This window comes from Loxodonta africana, chromosome 3, assembly GCF_030014295.1.
Source record: "Loxodonta africana isolate mLoxAfr1 chromosome 3, mLoxAfr1.hap2, whole genome shotgun sequence".
Lineage (NCBI taxonomy): Eukaryota > Metazoa > Chordata > Mammalia > Proboscidea > Elephantidae > Loxodonta > Loxodonta africana.
In genome coordinates, this window is record NC_087344.1 from 93,340,231 (window position 1) to 93,361,874 (window position 21,644).

Genomic DNA, 21,644 nt, shown 5'->3' on the forward strand with positions numbered 1-21,644 from the left:
TCCCTTTTACAGCAAAGGGAACTGCAGCCTGGCCATGCTAAGTGACCTTGCCCATGGCCTATGCGGCTAGGATGCAGAGAGTTCTGGTAACCAGGACCCTAACACATATGGAGCACTGGCCAGGCACTGTGCTGGGGCTTCATGTGTGTGTCTGCATTTCATCTTCACAGCATCTCTGTGAGTAGGTGCTGTTACTCTTTCCATTTTACAAATAGGGAAACTGAGGCTCTCAGTATAGGTAATTACTATTCAAGGTCTCATAGCCAGTAAGTATGTCTGACTCCCAAGCCCCCATGGAGGAAGTCCCAGGTTCCCAGGTGACCCAGACAGACCCCAAGCCCACTCCTGAACTTCCACTTGGGTGGCTGGGTGGGGAAGGGCCTGGGGGAATTGGCACTCCTGTGGTAGCATGTCAGGCCTTGGAACCCCTGCCACATTGCTCCCCATCTCTGAGTAGAAGGAGACTATGTTTTCCCTGAAAAACTAAGGCTCAGAGAGGTTGAGCAGCTTTCCAAGGTCACACAGCAGGTAAGCAGCTGCTTTGAGTTGAGAACCTGGGAGTCCTGTCACTCAGACAGGGTTTCTTTTTACCTGGACTCATTTCCAGGTTTCCCAGCTACTGCCTCAGACCCTAAAGAGATGGGGTCTGATGGGGGTGGGGAGGAGAGATAGAGGGTCCCCCAGGCATTCCTGGGTCTGACCTGGCCCTCCTCTGTCCCAGGCTGCAGCTCCCACTGGGAGACGGAGGACCTTGGCACCCACAGGCGGCCGGTGCTGAGGCCACGAGGGCAGCCCGGCCAGTGTGTGGGCCACCAGGAGGCCAGCGTCCATGCTTCCTGCTGCCATGCACCCGGTCTGGAGTGCAAAGTCAAGGAGCATGGAGTCCCAGGCCTTGCAGAGAAGGTGAAGTGTGGGGTGGGGTGGTGCCTGGTGCCCGCAGGGTGCCTTCTCTGTGTCAGCATCTGTCACCATCATACCTTTGTGTTTATGGGTGGATGCAGTCAGCAATTGTGGGGACAGCTGTGTGTGTGCATGCTTGTGTGTAGCTGCCAGTTTCTACTTCCGCCCCATTACTGAGGTTTGCTATCTGGGCACCTGGCTCCCCTTTGCGGAAAACATGCATTTACTGATTGATCCACTTAGGAAACCTGCCTGGAGGTTGCTTGGGGCCAGGAGCTCCGCTGGACACTGAGGACACAGGGGTAACTCAGCCAGGACCCAGAGGAGGTGACACCTGAGCTGAATGCTGAAGTAGAGGGGCAGTTAGTGTGGCCCCAAGGCAAAGCTTCAGAGAGGGCAAGGCCTGGGGGCATGAGAGCCCTTCAGAAACCTCCCGTGGAGCCGCCTGGTTCCTGGAAAGCAGCCTGGTGGCAGCAGTTACTCTGTAACTCTGGTTTCTAAAAGCCACAGGCAGTTTCTTAAAAGGAAGCCCTTAGAGTCTGCTCTTAAATGCACTCAGACTGGAGTTTTCAAAGTGCTAGACATTGGTAACTGCGGTCTGGATTATGCATTCCTTGAGGGCAAGGACTGCCTCAGACGCACTCCCTCCCTTCCTCCCCCTGTACCAGGTGCTGCGCTGTTCTTGGCACTGCTCCTGGTGCAGGCGCTGGGGATACCAACCCTACCAACAGCCCTGTTTCTCCCTCCTGGAGGGTCCATTAGAGTGGAGGAGACAGGCAGTAAACAAAACTAGGCAATTACATACATACACTTAAAAGATGACAAGTGCTATGGAGAAAAAGCCGGATGGTGATGGGGAGGGGGTGGGTTGTCAGGAAATGCCTCACTGAGAAGGCGCCATTTTAGCAAACACTGAAGGAGCCAGGAAGTGAGCCATGAGGATAGTGCAGGGAACAGTTTTCCAGGTAGGGAGAACTGCCAGGGCAAAGGCCTTGAAGCAACAGCATGGCCGGAGTGTACCAGAAACAGCCAGGACTCCTGTGACCCAGGAGCAGAGTGAATGCAGGGAGGAAGGTGGGGAGAAGGCCTCAGAGAGGGAACAGGGCCAGGTCAGGTCAGGCCTGACGGCCACAGTAAGGACTTAGTTTATTCCGGAGTGAGCTGGGAGCCACGTAGGGTTCTGCGCCCAGGAGGGAGGGACGTGATCCGACCTGGGTGTGAACCAGCTTGCTCTGGCCGCTGAGCTGAAGAGACACTGCAGGTGGCTTGGGCAGGAGAACAGGGAGACCAGACTGGGTGGCTCCCATGATGATCTAAGCCCAGGTGATGGGGGCTGGGACCTGGTGGCAAGAAGTGGTCTGATTCTGGAATTTGAAGGGGCCCACAGGATCTCTGATGGATTGGATGTGGATGGAAGGAGGAGAGGATGATTCCCAGGATTTTGCTGAGCTCCTGGGCAAACAGAGTTGCCATTAACTGGGACGGGCAAGACTGGTGTGGAGGGGGGAGAGGTGTAGACTTTCAGGGAAGGTGAAGAGTTTGGTATTGGTCGTGTTAGACATCCACAGCCTTGGCCCGAAGCAAGAGGTTGGAGCATGGATGCAAACCCCCTGGGGCAGGAGGTCCTCAAAGTGGGCTCGGAGTGAGGGAAAAGTGACACCTGAGTTGGGTGGGAGTGCCTGGCCTCCACGTGGGGCTGGACATGTTCTTCTTCTCCCTGCTGTGGCAGGTGGCTGTGGCCTGTGAGGAGGGCTGGACCCTGACCGGCTGCAGTGTTCTCCCCGGGGCCTCCCTTGTCCTGGGGGCCTATGCTGTGGACAACACATGTGTGGTGAGGAGCCAGGACGTCAGTATAGGAGGCAGAACCAGTGAGGAAGCCACGGCCGCTGTTGCGATCTGCTGCCGGAGCTGACCCTTGGAGCAGGCCTCCTCGGAGCTCCAATGCACAGCCCTGTGGTGGGTGGGGAGGTTGAGGGGCTGGGAGCTGCGGTTCCACATCTGGGCTTTCAAAGGGTTTCGAATTCACCCCTCCTCAGCCCTCCATGGCCTAAGTGGGCTCTGGGAGAACTTGCTCTTGCCCTGGGATCAGCCCCTTCCAGATCTGAGCAGAGCATAGCAGGGTTGGAGGTGGCAGGAAGCTCCCTCCATCACTGCGGGGCCTGTGTTGTGCATTCCACCATTACAGTGGGTGAAGTGTGCTATTTCCTGCCAGCTGCTCCCAAGATGCCAACAGCCATGGGCAGGGTTACCTTTACTGAGCTCCTGCTACCTGCCAGCCATTAATCCTATCTCCATGGAGGGGCAGCATTTTTCCCATGGGAAGGGGCTGAAGGGCCAAAAATACCAGTCAGGGTTGTGAGTGTGAAAGGTAGGGATGCCCCTCTCCTCCTGCCCACTGAGAGCCCTTTTGCGCTCCCTGATAAGTAGAGGATCAGTGTTCTACATCCGCTGGGGAGACATGTCCAGTGCAGCATGGAGGCCAGGCACTCTCACCCTGCTCAGGCATCACTTCTCCCTCGCTGAGCCCACTTTGAGAGCCTCCTGCCCCAGGGGGTCTGCATCCATGGCCCACCCACATGGCGACACTGCCCCAGATCTAGCCAATACTTCATAATGTCCAAAGTGCTTCTCCAGCCACGTTCTCACAGGGTTTCCAAGCAGCCCTGGGACAAAGGCAGGGCCTCTTCTACCCACTGGACAGATAGGAGAATTGAGGCAGGAACGAGCCCATTGTCAGCTGCCAGGAGACCTCAGTTCAAGTTCTTGCTTCCTCTGTATTCATCACTGCAGTGATCTCCTCGGCCCTCCCAGCCTGGCTGTTAGGACTTGACTCCTGCCAGATAGCTTTCCTTGAAATTCCTAGTGCTCGTGCCTAACCCCTGAACCACCAGCAGTGGCATCGGAGATCCAGCCAGAGGCAGGAGATGTGTCCCAAGTGGTCACAGGACCATGCCTTTGTTTCTCCCAGCTCCCCCCATCGTGTTCTCTTCCAGGCCGTTACCTGCCTGGGACTGGCCTGCAAGTGACAGGCACCATCCAAAGCTTACTTTTCAGTTTGAAGGGGAGGGCCACATGGTAGATACACCATCTCATCCCCATTTTATGGAGGAAGAAAACTGGGAACCAGAAAGGGGGTGTGCCCTCAAGCTCACACAGCCAGGAAGTGAGGGGGCACTAGAATAAAACCCAGATCTGGCTGGCTCCAAGGCCCAGCCTCCTACCTGCACCAGCGGGGCCCCATTTTCAAAGCAAACACTGAGGCTCTGAGGGGAACAGAGACCTGGGGCAGCACAGTGCCAGCAGAGCCCATGCCTCACCCTACATCTTCCCAGGCTCCTGGTCCCTGCGGGATGGTGTTTCCTGTGGTTAGCTTTGCGCAGTTCCCTGGGACCTGGGCAGTCACAGGTCCTGAGGGACTGGGGGAACCAACCCTCCTTGAACACTACCCCCAGGCAGACAAGCATGCAGTTATCTTTTTAGTCTGTTTGTGAACAGCGCTTTTTATAGCAAGAAGCTTTTCTAGATCTGTTTTGCTTTTGTAACATGAAGATATTTATTCTGGGTTTTGTAGTGTTTTTATTATATGGTGACTTTTAAAAATAAAACAACTTTGCAACGGCTCTTGCCTGGATATAAGTGTCTGGGATGATGTCTTGCTTATATACTCGGCACTTGATAACAGGTTTTTTGAATGGCTGAATGAAGCGAAGTATTTGGGGGGTGTGTGGAAGCTGGTGATGTGAGCTTGCTGCTTCTGTGTCCTAGGAATGAACTCGTCTTCCCATAGCTTCCCTAACTCCAGGCAGTTAGGGTTCCTTTTTGGTAACTTGTCCTCTTACAGCACTCTAGCTGTTCTATAGTCTGTGTCCAAATTGAGCTCCCAATGTCCTTTTCGTTCCAATCTTCCCAGTACCTAGCCCTGGGCCTGCCACAGAGTGAATGTTTATGAAGAAATTAGATGGTGTCAGAAGCTTCTATAATGAGGAGTCAGTGCTATGTCCATGATCACTGTTCATGATTTGCAATCATGAAGCCTCAGGCCTCTTTGCCAAGTATAATTATCCCATTCAGTGGACTCCCTGCCACAGCCCTTTGCTCCCCTCACTGTGAGGTTGGAGGGTGTAGTTGTCTTAAGCAAGGTCTATCTCTATACAGCTCATATCATAAATGGTGAAGGAAATCTCTCTGCCAAGGAAAAATCTTCCAAGTTATGTTTTCTGACAGTTTTGTGTTCTATATGGAAAGTGTTCAAGAGTTGACAGCTGTGAACGGTCTCGAACGCCAGAACAGAGTGGTGCATCTTTGTGCACTGGCATCTGTGACTGTTGTGATGCTAACATCCCCCCTCCCCGCCCCAGCACAGAATCAAGTGTCAGTTTGTCAAACATTCACAATAACAGCTCCATGTCTTGAGAGAGAAGGGGACAACTTGGCTCTCGCAGATGGCTGGCAGGTATCACAGGGGGTGAGAGAGGAATGGGAGGGGGCCAAAGGAAGAGGAGGATCTGGAATAGCAAACATCCCAGGGAAAGGGAACCATGTGAGCCAAGGCAGGAATTGCCTCATTAGGAATGAGGCTCAGACCCTCGGGATCGAGCAAGAAACCTAGCTTGGCCAGTGCACGTGATTCTTGCTGGGGGCTATTTAGGAAGGACCTGAAAGCTACGGGGAAGACATCTGTAGGCCATTGGCCAGAGTTTGGCATCCTCGTCCAAGCTTTGCAAATGAACCCTAAAACGGTCGGACTATGCAGAAGGAAAAATAGTAGCAAACACTTGAAGACCCACAAACCCCCTTATTATTAAAACAGTGGACCTGATTCACGTCACTATTGCAAAGTTCCAACAGGAAATGTAGCACCATTTGGCACTAGGCCACAGGCCCAGGGTGCCCCCACCCCCTGGCTGTCTTCTGACATACGGAGAAAAATGTTGGTGAGACTCCAACTTTACATTTTTGAAAAATTTATTTTATGCTCCTAGAGGCTGAGAACTCTGCCACTCATGACCCAAACTCAGAGTTAAGATTCTTCCCTAGTTTATCGACTTCCTTTTGAAATTTTATAAACAAAATTCTGTACACAAGAGGTAGCAGAGGGAAATTCCAGTCTGCTTGTTCCAAGCTCAAAAGGTAACTGCACACACCTCAATGTTAGCAGGGAGGGTGGGGCAAGACAGGGTAAGTCTGATGACAAGGTGTCCTAGGTCCTGAAATTTACTGTAGTTGTAAGTGACCAGGGGAGCACTCCAGGAGAAGTCACAGGCAAGATGCCTGTTGGGATGCTCTTGTTTTCTTTCCCGGGACGCCTTTAATGGGTAGAACCGGCCACCTTTGGGAAGGCCTTCACTAAGGGAGCTTCTTGAGAACACACGGCATTGAGTTAGTTGTGCAATTCCTGCTCGATCTGCAGACCGTTTTGAAAGAATTATAAAAACATCTTCATCCAAAAAATTGGCAGTAAAAATGACAACTCTTCCCAGGTTAGCTTGTCGTTAATTGTCACTGTGCTGAACTACATTAAAAAAAAGTCATCAGCAGGTTTGTAGACTGCAGCTGTTGGAAATCAAGTGGTTACTGGCAAGTGGGAATGATGTTCGTTGCAACACATAAGCAAAATTAAGCGAAGCATATACTGTAAAGAGGAGTGATGCTGATGAGGCTTTACCAGAAGGACAGCAGGTGCCAGCGGCTGTGGAAGGTGATGTTTCCACAGGAAATGAGGGCAGCCACAAAGTGGCTATTTCACTCCTGAATCTGGGCTCCTGAGTGTGCAGCTGTCAGTGACGAGATCCCAAGACACGTCACTACCAGCATTTCAATGTCATGTCTCACACAATCTTTTTGTGAGGATGGGTGTGGAAAGAAGGGTGAGGGTAGGGTAGGGGTGCAGTAGGGCATGGAGTATTTATGTGCTCAAAATCAATTTTAAAACATCACATTTGAAAATGTGAGAACACTGAACCATATAAAACTTGCCAATTCCCTCCGTCCATTCCTCCAAGGACCCAGTTACGCTCTTAAATGCCGGGCCCTTCCACCCACCCAGTGTATTTGACAACAGCCATGATTAGCCTGCAGGAAGTTACAGAGTTACAAGTTAAAGCCTGATGGCACAGTAACTTTCAGCAGTTCCATAGTGAAATGACTGGCGTATGAAAAGTGTGCAGCAATGAAAAGCTGTCTGTCCTGTCACATGTCCGTACAAAATGCAAAAGCAACCAAAAAGGCACTTTGGGGCTGGCTGTGCCTCTTTGACTTGGCCAACCAAAATGACAGTGGCACCTGGCACTTCTTAAGGGTGCCCTAGCTCTGTGCATGATGAGTTGAAAATAAGGCAGAAGACGTAACTAAAGGCAAAACAGAGCTGAAAATGTGTGTGGGGAACTCAAAATACAAAATCCAGGGAATATACTGGCATCCCCATCCCCACACCCCGCAACATCAAAAGGAGCTGGTGACTAACCTGAATTGAGTGAATGGTGCGGCTACACACTTGGGAGATACAACTAAACGGATGGTTGTTCAATGACTTTCTGGAAAAAATAAACCTTGAGCCTTGTCCCTGTCTTTTCAGTGTTAATTAGTCACGCAGAGGAGAAACAAAATCTTAAATTCCTCCTTGGCACTAAAACTACTATGAAACTTTCACAGTGGTGTCTCCCAATTCAAATGTTTAACTTCACATATAATCAATATCAAGGGTTTCAGTAATTAAGGGTTTGTTTTAGGCAAAAGGAAATGACTGCAGAGTACATAATGTAAGACTACAGTTTATTCAATATGTCTCCAAGCATTAAATGATGATTTCAGGAAGTCAAACTGCAATAAAATTATATCTTAAAGTGCTTTTTATTTTCGTGTTTTTAAAATTTGTTTTGGGAGCAACTCATAGCTTCTTTAGTGACTGGTGTTATTAAGAATGCACCTTGTACTTCTGGAGAACACAGCATTTTTTTATTGCTCTTTTCAATCTCAATTATATCAGAAAAATACTTTAAAGAGCTTAGTAATTTCCAATTTTTGATCCCAGTAACATTTCGCTGAGATCCAAGCTTATGCCCAGAGCTTTTATCCAAACCCTTCTGAAATTCTGTACAAATAGGGAGACATATTAAATACAAAGGTCTGTGTAAACTGAATTCTTTAACTAATATTTTACAATGAAAATGAATTTTATCACATATCTTTACATTATTTTAAATTGGATATTCCTAGTCAATGTTACTGCAAGATTAAAAATTTGCCCCCACACATCTAAAGGCAGCTTGCTTTTTTTTTTTTTTTAAATATAAAAACCAAATGAATTTCTTTTGTAGCATCATAGAGAAAGCAACAGCTTTACCCTCTCTTGTATGTTCATGTAACAAAAAAGTCTGCCTCCGGCTTAATTTCCTAAAATCTCCACAAAAATGTTAATCCACGCGTAGACTGTCCCCCCTGGGGCAGCTGGTCCACATATCAGAGCTCTCTCACTGCCAAACAGCTCCCAAACCTTTTAGTGGCCAAAGAGTGCTTTCTTTTAAAAACGCTGCTTTCCAAGGTCATGGAGGTTCTCCCAGTTCAGTCTCCAGGCCCTTCTAAGGTCTGAAGGGTGAGATTCTGATCTGAAAAAGGTGCTGAGCATCCTGACTGTGCTGACTCCTCGTCTCGTCTGAGCACCCCTCTAAGGGTCCACGTCGTCAAGGTCACTTCTCAACTCGCCGATCATCATGGGTGACTCGGAGCCCTGGGGGAGGAGGAGTGCAAACCGTGTACGCCACAGCCAGAGAAGCATGTCCCTCTGTGCCAACCGGCTTGTGTTCTGTGGTTTAGACATGTCCTCACCCAACAACTCAGTTCAATGTCTATCAAAGGTAATAAGGTATATTGATGATAATACCTTACACTTTGTAAGATCGCATTTAGTCATTGAAACAACCCAGTGACTTGACTAAGGTCACAATGTCACTCACTACATGACCCCGCAGGCAGGCGCCAGAATGCAGGGTGAGCCGTGTGATAAAGTGGACGGGCTGGTTGTGCGGATGCCGCTCTGTGCCAGGTACGTGCCAAAGATGCCAAAGATGGGCCTGGGTCACTTCTCAGTTGGAATTGTCTCTGTCACCAAATATGTGGCCTACCATCTGCCTTGGGAACAATCTAGCTGGGGTGGGGGTGGGGAGGAAGAATAGGGAAGTCTCTCTGGAGAAGTGACACATAAGCTGAGTGGGAGCTGGGGTGGATGGGAAGGACCTGAGGTGGGAAGGCACAAAGCGTATTTGATAAACTAAAAGATGACTGTTGTATCTAGAATTCAGAAAAGGAGGGGTGAGGGTAGGGGAAAAAGAGTTATGTAGGGGTCAGAACAAGCAGGAGTGTATTGTGGATTTTGGCTTTTATCCCAACAGCAATGGAAAACCATCAAAAGTTTAATAAGCAAATGAACTGGAGAGAAGCAAGAGTGGAGGCAGGGAGATTCTTCCAGAGGTCCAGTAGACTAGGGTACTTACACAGGTGGAAGTGGACAGATGCAGGTGTGTAAAAGGCCTCCAATCTGACAGACTTGATGACACTGCTGGGCAGGCGTCTGCCCTGATGCCATGGTAGACAGGGCACCACTTATGAGACAATGAACACTAAAGGAGGACAGCTTTGGTGGGGTTGGTGAGGATGGGTGGGACATGCTGAGTTTGAGGTGTCTTTGAGATATATCAAGTGGAGAAATCAAGAAGAAGACAGCTGATGTTCAGGTCTGGCGTTCAGAAGAACTGAGGCTGTGGGTGTGGATGAGAAAGGACTGGGAGAGGGGGATAACAGCATATAGGAAAGAGCCTTGAGGAACATTTTCTGGTGGTCCAGAGGAGGCTGAACCGGAAAAGAGACTGAGAAAAGACAGCTGGAGGGCTTAGAGGAAAGCCAGGACAGCAAGGTGTCATGGAAACCCTGCAAAAGGTGTTTCAAAAGGGAGGACTGGCCAGGAGTGTCAAATTCTACCAAGCGGTCAATTAAGATGAAGACTGGAAAATTAAGTCACTTGTCACCCTAACTGCTTAGTTGGAAAGAAGAGGGTTGGAGCTAGGCTAGAAGAGGTTGAAGAAAAAAAAAAGTGAGAGAAAAAAAGGAGATATTTAGGTATATAATTCTTTGGAGAAGTTCAAGTGTGAAGAAGAGGAAAGAGGACAGGGGATAAGAAGGAAGAGAGGTCCTTTTTCAAAGGAGAGGTTCAAGATACCAAAGAGAGAGATGAAGACAGAATGTAAGGTTTCTGAAGAAGTGGGAGGGAAGGAGACCTAGAGGCCTTGGGGCAGGAGAGAAGCCTCCCCTACTGTAATAGGAAAGAGACTGAGGCTGGTGCAGATGCGAGGTGGGTATAAGTTTGGGGGCCAGCAGCTGCAGGAGTTCTTGTCCAATAACTTTTTATTCTCTGCAAATAAAGTACGTGATGAGGTAAACTGCTGAGAGTGACCTTGGGGTAGGTCCTATCACTATGCTGAACCACAGTTTCTCTTCTGTAAAATCAGAGTAATAGCTACCTTGCAAGACTTTTATAAGGATTTGAAAGATAATGTTAAAAACAAAGAAAAAGGTGCATACAACATCAACGGTCATTTAATGAGGGCCTACTCTGTACCAGGCACTGTGCTGGGCTCCTGAGGAGACTGCTGCTACAGAAGGGTGCAGACTAGCAGGGAAGACACAATCAGTGCAGTTACACTGACATTTCATTATTCTGCACGTAGTAGGTGTTCAGTACACATTTCTTTCCTTTTTCTACTATAGTGATCAGTACTGAAAAATTCCCCCCTCCCCTTTTTTTTTAACATAAAAACAGGTATGCTTCGATAGCATGGGGCCCTTCCTTTCAGGGGTCCATGTGTCCAGGAAGGCTGGTAAAAACAAAAGAGGGAGGGAGTGATTTTTATAACCTGGCAGAATGAGGTGAACAAGCTGGAACAAGCTAGAATGGATACTCTATGGCCTAACTTTGTGAGGACTATCTCCAAGTTGATAGCCAGACAGAGAATACCTAAAGCCCTGAGTTAATTTTACACTGCAACACCATATAGCTTTGTAGCATACTGTTAGTGAGTCCCAAACTGAGATTTCAGCTTATGAACAGTTCTGCTTACACCAAGAATACTCTCAGGTCAGAGGGTACCCAGCCCGAGAACGGACTGGAGGGTGGAGCTAGTGATTCCAGATGCACACCCCTGAGGAGATATTTTTTTTCTAATTACGGAAATTCTTTCTGGAAAACTTAAGAGCAGGCACTGCTCTTTCACACGCTGACATGCCCTCCAGTTATACCTGTTGTAAATGCCTCTCTCCGTTCTCATTGGCAGGACTGCTCTCCGACCCATTACTGCTTCCGGATTGCTCTTTTTCATTCAACAAAGCTGTGGCATATGCCAATGTGTCCTGTAGGAGATTTACACACAAGAAGAAAAAGTCAGGGGGTGCTCACATGTAGCAGCAATTATGGGGTTGGGGGAGGGCGACCCTGGGAGCAATGTGAGTGGGGCTTTCACAGCTCAGAGCTCACAGCTCAACCTCGGCTCTACGGTGAGAACAAACTGACCAACCCGAGGCTTTGCTTCTAGGCAAGTGATTTGCACAGATTTGCACAAGTGTAAAACAATCTGCTGTCTTTTCATAGATTGAATAGTTTCTCCTGCTCTTTCTAATTTTTAATCTATACCCCTCTTTTTGAGGCCGAGGTTCCCAAGGAACGTACTGAAAAGCCTATGTGAGGGGTCACAAACCACACAAAGCTGAAGGAGAAGCCTCACCTGAGCTGAGATCGTTCGCTGAAAGGTTTTCCCAGTTGATGTTTCATTAGAGACATTACTCTGCGGTGTCCAGTAATGTTCTGACATCTGAGATCAAAGTCAAAACTTTGTCAGAGATGACAAATAACTCACGTGACTCTGCAATTTCTACCACATTAGAGTGTAAACAAGCATCTAAAATACAGCTGAAAGTGGACATAAAATCTACCCGGACTTTCTGTTCCACCAGGAGATGGTTTCACGGAATACTCACTTCCACTCTCAAGGCTTCAACAGAACACTGCTTCTCACATAACCGTTCCTACTTTCCAACCTAAAGCCTTAAGTCACATGCATGAAGGCGCTAATTTAATGACAAAGGCAGGTATCAACTATACTAAAATGTCTGAAGTCTGAAAACACCTTAAGGTCAGTCTCTAAAAGATTTTTTTCCTGAAAAGAGGCGCTATTATTGATTGTTATGACATAGTCAGAAAAGTTCAAAATTCAATTACCTTCTTTTGTAACCACTGTACAGCCCAACTCCAATGATGGGAATTCTCCTTGAAATATTCTTTAGCAGCCGGACACCTGGTTATTGAAGAATATTTTTATTAGTCAAATGCTTTCTGTGAACTGTACTCGTTTAACCTACAGTGCTTTTATTCTGACATGCATGCTGCTTGCATTAAAATTCAGTTATTTTTATATTAAATTTTTCCCTTTTTTTGGTTTGCATAGGTAATACATTCAAGGGTTTAAACCTCTAAAGGCACTAAAAGGTAAATGTGTGGTGAAAGGTCTTCCATCTCTCTAACTTCCAAATTCAGTTCTATTAAAATTCAGCTTGAAGATGAAAAACAAAACAGAACGAAAATTCCACAACAAATTGTTATATACTGAATAAACTCCTTGGATATAGTAAAATTAGTCTTTAACTCTTATGACTTGAATGATAACAAAGGAATGAAATTATGGGGAAAACATTTTTAAAGCATGGCCCTAGAGACCCCCCCTCCATTTTTATTTGCATATCTAGAAAGCTGTTCTTCACATTTGAAAAATGCTGAGGGTGACATTGCCAATAATGTGTGTGTAAGATGGATATGGAAGTGCACATAAAGATTTCTTTGGTTTTTTAATATTATCTTTGCTATTTGGACTAAGTATCTGCTGGTATCAGACCATACCATCTGGCCCCAATACTACTTAGAAATGTCACCGTTTAGGCAAATACTTACGATGACATGCTGCTAATATCAAGCCTAATTAATGAACCCCCAATTGTAGTAGGATGATAGCCATCTGTGTCCACAATACTACGCCGTTTGGACGGCGCATGTTCATGCATTATTTCAAATGGGCTCTAATTCGTATCTGTTTAGAAAGTTCAAATGCCCAACAGATTTCTCATTCTTATTTTGGAATAAATCTAAGGATGGCAATTCCCATGCCTAAGAATAGAAAACATCTGAAGCAGAATAAATTAGGCTATAAAGAAGGCTTGGTGAAAGAGTCCATGATGGCAGTGTAGTCTGCTCAATAACCTTGGGTTATCACACACCCCTCTGTTTTTTGTTCGCCTGTGTACAAAATAAGGGAGTTGAACTAGCTAACCACGAAGGTCCCTTCTAATATCGAGAACCTTCGCTTTGAAGTCAACCAACCTGTGTTCAGATACTACCTCTATGATTCCAGGCCTGTCACTTAAACCACCTGTGATATGAGACTAATGACAATACCTAACCTCATAAGGTTGTTGCAAAGGTTATATGAGATAACATAGGACAAGTCCTTAGCACAGAACCTGGGTTCATTAGTGCTCCACAGCTATAGGTAACATGATTTCTTAAGACACTATTTTGAAATTGAGGACCTAGAGTCTGAAAGAGTTAGTGGCTCTTTCAATAATGAAAGAGGGCTTGAGTGAAGGCCTCTTATTTTAAGGTCCCCAAATCTGCTTTGATTCCTGCCCTCCCTATATACAGCCTGGGTTGTTCAGGTTTTTTTCTTGAATTCTACAAGATCTGCTACTCTTTTGATGGTTCTCTTCATCCCTTGTGGGATCATTTGAAGATGTTTCTGTACCTTCGAAGTAAACACGACCTGAGTCAGACTCTCTCGGTCCTGAGACAAGGCAGAATTTTTCCCAGGTATATTTGACTTTTAACTCAAACAGCACTCCCCCCTGCATTTCAAGCCAGTACTCACTTTTGAGCAAGAGTTACAAGAAATTTGACACACTGGTAGCAGCGACTGCTGTCCACGTGATTACTGTGGTGCATCAAAGCTAAGTGAAGAGAAGAGGAAATGTTAACAATAAAACACTACACTGAAAGCATGTCTAAATAACAAGCTCTGTTGTTCTGAAAATTTATGAATTGTATGGATAAGCAGGTAAGAACAGCTCAAAGCATAGTGGTACTCGACTCAGCAGGATCCCCCAAACTCTAATGGTTAGAAACACTACTCCAAATAGTGTTCAGAAACACCCAGGGTGGTGAAAGCTTGGCTTTTAGAGGAACTGAAAAGGAACTAAAATTTATACCAGCTGATTATTCACCTAAAGACCTCCAGATTTTTCCATACAACAAGCTACCAAGAGAACACTAGTTATAGCACTTTAGTCTGACAGATGGAAAATTACGGTATTAGTTTAGCTCAACACGTATTTCCTGAGCCCCTGCTATGTGCTTCAAAGATTTACAGATAAGTAAACTCTGGTCTCTGCTCCTGAGAAGTTTACAGTCCACATGTTTTAAAAGCATGGGTACTGCTCTAAGTGCACCATTCCAAGTCGGGTGGCCTGGAAAGCTGTGGCTACAGAATTTTTTTTACCTTAGGTCTCATTTTTGCAATATACCAAACCAAACCCATCGCTGTTGAGTTGATTCTGATTCATAGTGGCCCTACAGAGTTTCCAAAGATGTAAATCTTTATAGAAGGAGACTGCCACATCTTTCTCCTGTGGAATGGAACGGTGGGTTTGAACTTCCAACCTTTTGGTTAGCAGCCGACTGCTTTAACCACTGCGGCACCAGGGCTCCTTTTGATAATATACCCATTGCTGTCAAGTCAATTCCGACTCACAGGGACCCTACAGGATGGAGGAGAACTGCAACATAGGGTTTCCAAAGAGCAGCTGGTGGATCTGAACTGCTGACCTTTTGGTTAGCGGCCTGTGCTCTTAACCACTACACCAGGGATCCTTCATAATATAAGAGGGCCCTAAATCTCCCCTTAATTCATAACAAAATCTAAAATGACTCAGATTAACTGGAAATGTAGATAGATGGTGGGAGTTGAATAACATTTTTTTAAAACCAAACCTTTTCTAATAAATAGCTTATTAAAGCCAATTTAGCTTTCTGAAAAAGGAAGCCCTGCCAACACACCTTTATGAGTAGACAACAGAAATTTGGGTAAAGTCATACCACGTGTAAAAAGATAATCACATTTCATATGCTGGGCAACAACCTGAGCCTATGGTTTTAGGTTTTTTCTTTCCCAATGGTTGCAGAGTGCAATGACAGGCTTCTTGAAACAGAAAGTAGCCTTGAGCTTACTTAAAAAGGTCACAGGACCCCTGGATCTTATATTACCAGCTAAAAGGACCCCAAGGTGCATCTTGCCGATGAAAAGTGGGAGCGTTCAGGGTGGTAAGATCCCGTGCGGCTTTAATTCTCCTGATTAAAACGTGGGAATCCAATGGCCCTGACAAGACTTAGGATGTACTATTCACTGATCTAAGCCAGGGAGGGGCAGCAGGAAGCAGACCTGTCAGTGAGGAGACTGGCTAAAACAGCAGCGGATCCACATATTCACCACTGCCATCTTCATTTAAGCCTGGCATACTTGCCTAGTAATCCATTTTCTGTCTCAAACACAAATTTGACTCGTTCTACTTGTATGGGATCTTCAATGACCTGTGAAAAGAAGGAAACAAAGGTTGGTAAGTGAAAGGAGGAACGTATGTTATGGTCACCGGTGCTTCTTTATAGTTCCATTCAAGTAACTAATTTAGTTTCTAACTTAAAAAAACCAATATAAACAAATATGTCATCGCCATATATTGTAAAAATATCGTAAATTTTAAAGATGAAAAACCATTAAGTAATATTTGAAGATCCAATCATTTCCTATCTTTATATATGAACTCCATCTACAGTTCTTTGTGGGTTACAAAGAAGTATATTTCAAGATCCTAAGGATAGGAGGTTTATGGTTTAACTTGTTTACTAAAAATGTATTAAAGTTTTGGTTTATTACAGGCTCTACAAGCTGATGTGAAGGGCTGGATTTGGGTCTTCCTCATTACTATTTTCCTAGTGCTTAGCAATAAACTGTGCACAGTATAGTAATCTATACGAGTCTGTTGTTGTTCAGATGAATAATGTAGTCCTACCTTTGAGAATTAATAATCTTCCGAAGTTTGTAAAAGCACTAGGACCAAATGGAGGTAAAGGACCAGAAAGAAAAGCTTTTTTATAAATGGCATGTATGATGGATTTCCTTATTCAGGTGTTTATTAAATGCCTGCTCTGTGCCAAGGTCTATATTAAGTATCTGGCATCTAAAGGGAACACAGTCCCTCTCTAAGGAGCCTTTGGGCTAGTATCTCTCATTAATTTGTAATAATCAATTCAAAACTTCTTGATTCACTTCCCAAAAGCTTCTTGGTCTTTCTAGTCCTGCTGCTTCCTTTGTAGTGCAAGCCCTTTTATTTCTCATTCAGATTATTGCCATGAACTCTATGTGGTCTCTCAATTCCCGATCTTGCTTCCTTCTTTAGCCCACCCTTCAAAGAGATTCCTTCAGAGGGATCTTTCTAAAGCACAAATTGGGTCATGTCACTCCCCAGCTTAAAACCCTTCCATGGTTCCCCATCACAGATGGCAGGGGTTGCAGACTTAAATGCCTACAGAGGCCAGGAAGACAACCAAAACGAACAATGTAGGCTAAGTATCAGAAAATAAGGGGTAGTGAGGACTGTGGGGAGTTGGAAAACACACGCCGCATTCAGAGAGAACACACTGCTACTGCTCTGGTCGACTGTGGCATGCAGGAAATGGGGCCAATACGACCATATGTGCCTGATTTTTCAAGGCAGGCAGAAATTCAGAAATCAAGGAAAACAGGCTGTGGGCCAAGCAAAACAAGCCTATAGGCTTGAATGTGGCCACCAGGACCACTGGCCTATAATAAAAGTCCACACGCCTTAGCATTGGTACCTGAAGTCCTTTGTGATCTGGTTTGGAGTTTCTTTTCCCAAACTCGAGTCAGCCCCCCCACTCCTTCTTCTAGTCATACCATATACTTACAATTCACTCAGCAACTCAGCATTTTGGGGGAGAGCATGAGCTCTAGAGCCAGTTGCCAGGCTCAAATCCTGGCTCTACCGCTTACTGCCAGGTGGCTTGGGGAAAATCACTCGACTTCGCTAAGCCTGTTTCCAGTAATAGTGTATTTCACTGATTATAACTGACTTCTGCCCCCTGCTTTTCACATCTCTGAAACTGGGATGTATCTTATAACTGTAAAATTAGATTTTACAGTTTAATGGCTTTTATAATTTTTTTTAGTAGTCCATTAAATAATTGTGCTTTATAAAATCATGGTGTCTTAGACTTGATAAACCATAGAGCCAGTAATTTACCTCAGAGGGTTAGCATGAGGTTTAAATGATATAATATTTGTGGGTAGCACAGTGCCTTATCTATAGTTAAGGCCTCATAGGCCTTCATTCTCTGCACTGTAATCGCTTATGTACTTGTCTGGCTCCCTCACTAAGCTGTGCATTCCTATGAGGTAGAATTCTATTACAGCTTACCTCTGAATCAATAAAGCACATTGACTGATCTCTATGGAGATTCAATAAATGTAGACCAAATAAATGGAAAAACAATAAAAAGGACACCTGACATTTTACTTATAAACACACGCTTACTAATACATATCTGAATATAAGTGAACCACAACATTTATGACTTACCAAAATCTCATGAAGTAGTTGGAACGTATTCTTTAATTCATGGGGTGGAGCTGTTTCTAGTTGGTTCTGAAATGTTTTTAGAAGCATAAAAATTCCAGTAACTCTTCAGTGGAAAAACAATCAATAACCTTGGACCCAAGCCCTAGTTCCACTGCTATCTGGCTGACCTTGGGCAAGTGTAATTCCCCTTTCTGAGTTTTAGTTTCCCCAAATACCAAATCTAGAGATTGAAATAAATAATCTCTGAGGACTCTTCCAGCTGCAATACTCTGTGATGCTTTACTGTGAAATTATGAATAAGGACGGAGGAAGAAAGGAAGACAAGAAAGGGGAGAACTTTAAGTCACTAAACAGGCCCAACTTTACGTTTGTATTTTATTTATACATATCCTATTATGTTCCAGAAAAGGCTGGTGTAGCTATGAGAACGCAAATGAAAATGCTCTGAGGTAAGTATGCTATGAGAGAAGTACATAAAAAAGTCAGCTTATGAAATAGAAAAATTTCCCTAGATACACCAAGTGAAGAAAGTAAGGTTATAAAACTCATACTCCTTTGGGAACTTTAATACATTTATACACATACATGGTAGAAAAGGGCATCATATTACAATACACACTTCCAAGGTGCCAGGTACAGCACTAAGTAAGCACCTTCCATAACCTCCCTGAATCCTCACAAGCTGGGAAGGCAAGTAACATTTCCTCCTGTTTTGCAGAGGAAGAAAACTGCCCAAGGCCAGATAATTAGTGAACAGTAAACAGAAGTGATTAACAATCTCTGATACAGGTCTGTACAGAAAAGGCTGAGGGCAGAACAATTTTAATAAGGACCTACAAACACAGTCCACTAATCACCTGCTCCTTTGTTAATACCAGATGTGCCATCATTATAAATACCGGGGCAGGTGAGAAAGTATGGCAGAAATTCTGTGGGCACAAACTAACACACATGGTATAAATTCACACAGAGAGGCCTGGAAGGAAACAGGCAACATGACAATGTTGGTCCCTGGGGTAAGGTGGAGAAGAGGGGTTGGTGGTAGTCAAAGTGGATGTTGTATGTTTTAATTTTTGACATACAATAAAGTAATGTTTATTCCAGTAATTAAAAATGAAGATTAAAAAGTAATGAGGTTTACAGAGACTACATCAGCCTGAGACCAGAAGAACTAAATGGTGCCCGGCTACAGCCGATGACTGCTCTGACAGGGAACACAACGGAGAGCCCCTGAGGGAGCAGGAGAGCAGTGGGATGCAGACCCCAAATTCACATAAAAAGACCAGACTTAATGGTCTGACTAAGACTAGAAGAACCCCAGCGGTCATGGTCCCCAGACCTTCTGTTAGCCCAAGACAGGAACCATTCCCAAAGCCAACTCTGCAGACAGGGATTGGACTGAAAAATGGGGTAGAAAATGATACTGGTGAGGAGTAAGCTTCTTGGATCAAGTAGACACATGAGACTATGTTGGCGTCTCCTCTTTGGAGGGGAGATGGGAGGGCAGAGGGGGTCAGATGCTGGCCAAACGGACACGAAAAGAGAGAGTGGAGGGAAGAAGTGTGCTGTCTCATTAGGGGGAGAGCAATTAGGAGTATATAGCAAGGCTTGTATAGATTTTTGTATGAGAGAGTGACTTGATTTGCAAACTGTCACTTAAAGCGCAATTAAAATTAAAAAAAAAAAAGTAATGAGGTTTACAGGTGTTTCTAGTAATATCTACAAGGGTAGGTAAACAGATTAAGAGCACGGGCCCTGGAGCCAGACTGCCAGGTTTAAATATCCATTCTGCGTCTTAATAGTTGTGTGGTCTTGGGCAAGTTAGTTACTCTGTGCCTCCGTTCTTTTTCAACTGTAAGATGATGATAATATTATCCACCTCATAAGACTACTTGAGAATTAAATATTAACATGCTTGGAACAGTGCCTGGTACCCAGTAAGTGCAATGTAAGTCACAGTAGTTTCTATATTAACAAAAACAGGAGCCCTGGTGGTGCAGTGGTTAAGTGCTCAGCTGTTAACTGAAAGGTCAGCAGTTTGAATTCACCAGCTGCTCTGTAGGAGAAAGATGAGGCAGTCTGCTTCTGTAAAGATTACAGCCTTGGAAGCCCCGTGGGACAGTGCTACTCTGTCCTATAGGGTCACTATTAGAAATGATTTGACAGCAACAGGTTTTAGAATTACCAAAGCTTCATAATTAACTATACACTATTTCAGAAAGTGGGGAAAAAAAAAACTACTTTTGATTTTTAAAATGTTGTGTATAGAAATAACGAGAAATTGAGAAAAAAATTTTTTGCATAATAATGGCCATCACAGCATTATTCTTAACTATTATTCTTAATAAACAATGAACATAATGCAAATGTGCACTACTGGGAAAGGAATGGTTACGTAAATTATAGTACACGAGAGGATGAAATAGGATCACAGATAACTCTGAGTGATATGGGGAATAATTATTTTAATCTCAAGTGAAAAAAGACACAAAATCATAAAGATAATAAAATCCCAATTATGTCAAAATACACGCATAGGGAATAATAAGGAAACACAAGAGAATGTTCATGCTGATTGTCAATGAATGGTGGGATGAGTTCTTTTTTTTTAATTCATTTATTTCCCTGCATTTTCTAAAACAAGGCTATACTATTTTTTGATTAGGAAAAACAATAAGGTTATTAAGAAGTTTATTGCCTGGGAACAAAGAAGTGCTCTCCTGAAGCCCCAACCAAGGACTAGCAGGCTATCACTAGGTTTGGCTGAGGTCTTACCTTAATGAAGTGCAGCATGGTGAAGGAAAAATGCTCATTACAGAAGCAGCAGTACACCACCATCTCAATTAGTGCCAAGAGCGAGCCCGTCAACTCTCGCAAAGCGAACATTACCTAGAGGAAGATAAAATGGGAGTAACCTTTCCTAAGGTCACAGTTAATAGTCAATCTGTGATAATTGGCTTTAGCTGAAATTTACCCAGTATCACCAACATTGTCTCAAATTGGGTTTCTTAACTGCTAGAGGCCTATGAATAAATTTCGGGGTGTCTGAGCCTTTCTGAAATTTAAAATGATTTTGCGGAAATATGTGCCTTCTTTTTGGGAGAGAATCACTTTCATCAGATTTTCAAAAGCAAATATCCCAAGAGATTAAAGTTCAGGCAGTCCCCTGATTACGAACGGGTTCCATTCCTAAATCTGTGTTTAATTCAAATTTGTACGTAAGTCCAAACATTTAGGTATGGTTCATATCTAACATAATCAGATGCTTGCATTATATATAGTGTACCTTTCTATGCATAAAAAAACATAAAAGAAACACTTTGAGATACATGCTTAATAATACATTAATAATAACTTCTTGGTGTGTGTTGCAAAGTAGCACCTGTTGCTTATTATGAACCATTGCATGTTATCTCATGTTTTTAATATAACAGGCTTTACAGGGGTTGGCTCATAACTACGGGTTGAACATAAGGTTTGTACAGAAGTTCATAACCTGGAGACATTCATAATCCAGGGACTGCCTATAATTACAGACAGATCCAAAAAAGCACATAATTTTGAGTTGGGGGGGCAGTATACAGCACAGTACTGTGGATGTAATTTTAAAAACCAGTATGATATACTGTTCATAGATTCACGTAGATGTAAATCAAGTAACAGAGAAAGGATCAGAAGAGTCAATTCTTAACAGGGTAGCTCTGGGAGGAAGGGGAAGGGACTCACTCAGATCGAGGATGGGCCACACAATACTCTTCATTACAATAATATGCAAAATTTAGTAACAAAAGGCATTTTCCTCAAATACAAGAAAATAATTAAAATAAAAAGAAAATGGCTTTAGCATAACAAGTACATACCTCTAACAGGTAAGGCTTCCCTTCAGACAAGAACAATAAGGCTTCTACTTCCTTGTGGAGGGGCAGCAGAGGGCTGGAAGGAGCAATGCTAATGGGCGTCCTTTGTTTAAATATACCAGGTGCTTTAGGAGACCAAAGAAACAA

General features: G+C 44.5%; 2 protein-coding genes across 6 annotated transcripts in view; one reads left to right on the forward strand and one right to left on the reverse strand.

Moving 5' to 3' along the window:
* Positions 1-4,536, forward strand: part of PCSK9 (proprotein convertase subtilisin/kexin type 9) — a 28,396-nt gene extending 23,860 nt beyond the window's left edge. For both annotated transcript variants that reach the window (XM_010591240.3, XM_010591239.3), the window contains exons 11-12: positions 722-903; positions 2,630-4,536. In XM_010591240.3, coding sequence (XP_010589542.2) covers positions 722-903; positions 2,630-2,812 — 365 coding nt within the window. In that variant the 3' untranslated portion in view covers positions 2,813-4,536. The remainder of the gene's footprint in view (positions 1-721; positions 904-2,629) is intronic.
* Positions 4,314-21,644, reverse strand: part of USP24 (ubiquitin specific peptidase 24) — a 171,855-nt gene continuing 154,524 nt past the window's right edge. For 2 of the 4 annotated variants that reach the window (XM_064282025.1, XM_064282024.1), the window contains exons 60-68: positions 21,501-21,622; positions 20,416-20,529; positions 17,641-17,706; positions 15,512-15,574; positions 13,860-13,942; positions 12,164-12,239; positions 11,670-11,756; positions 11,188-11,298; positions 9,990-10,766 (exon numbers count right to left, since the gene is read on the reverse strand). In XM_064282025.1, the coding sequence (XP_064138095.1) occupies positions 10,605-10,766; positions 11,188-11,298; positions 11,670-11,756; positions 12,164-12,239; positions 13,860-13,942; positions 15,512-15,574; positions 17,641-17,706; positions 20,416-20,529; positions 21,501-21,622 (884 nt within the window). In that variant the 3' untranslated portion in view covers positions 9,990-10,604. Of the gene's footprint in view, positions 8,627-9,983; positions 10,767-11,187; positions 11,299-11,669; positions 11,757-12,163; positions 12,240-13,859; positions 13,943-15,511; positions 15,575-17,640; positions 17,707-20,415; positions 20,530-21,500; positions 21,623-21,644 lie in introns of those variants that run through there. The other 2 variants (XM_064282027.1, XM_064282026.1) reach the window with 2 other exon arrangements.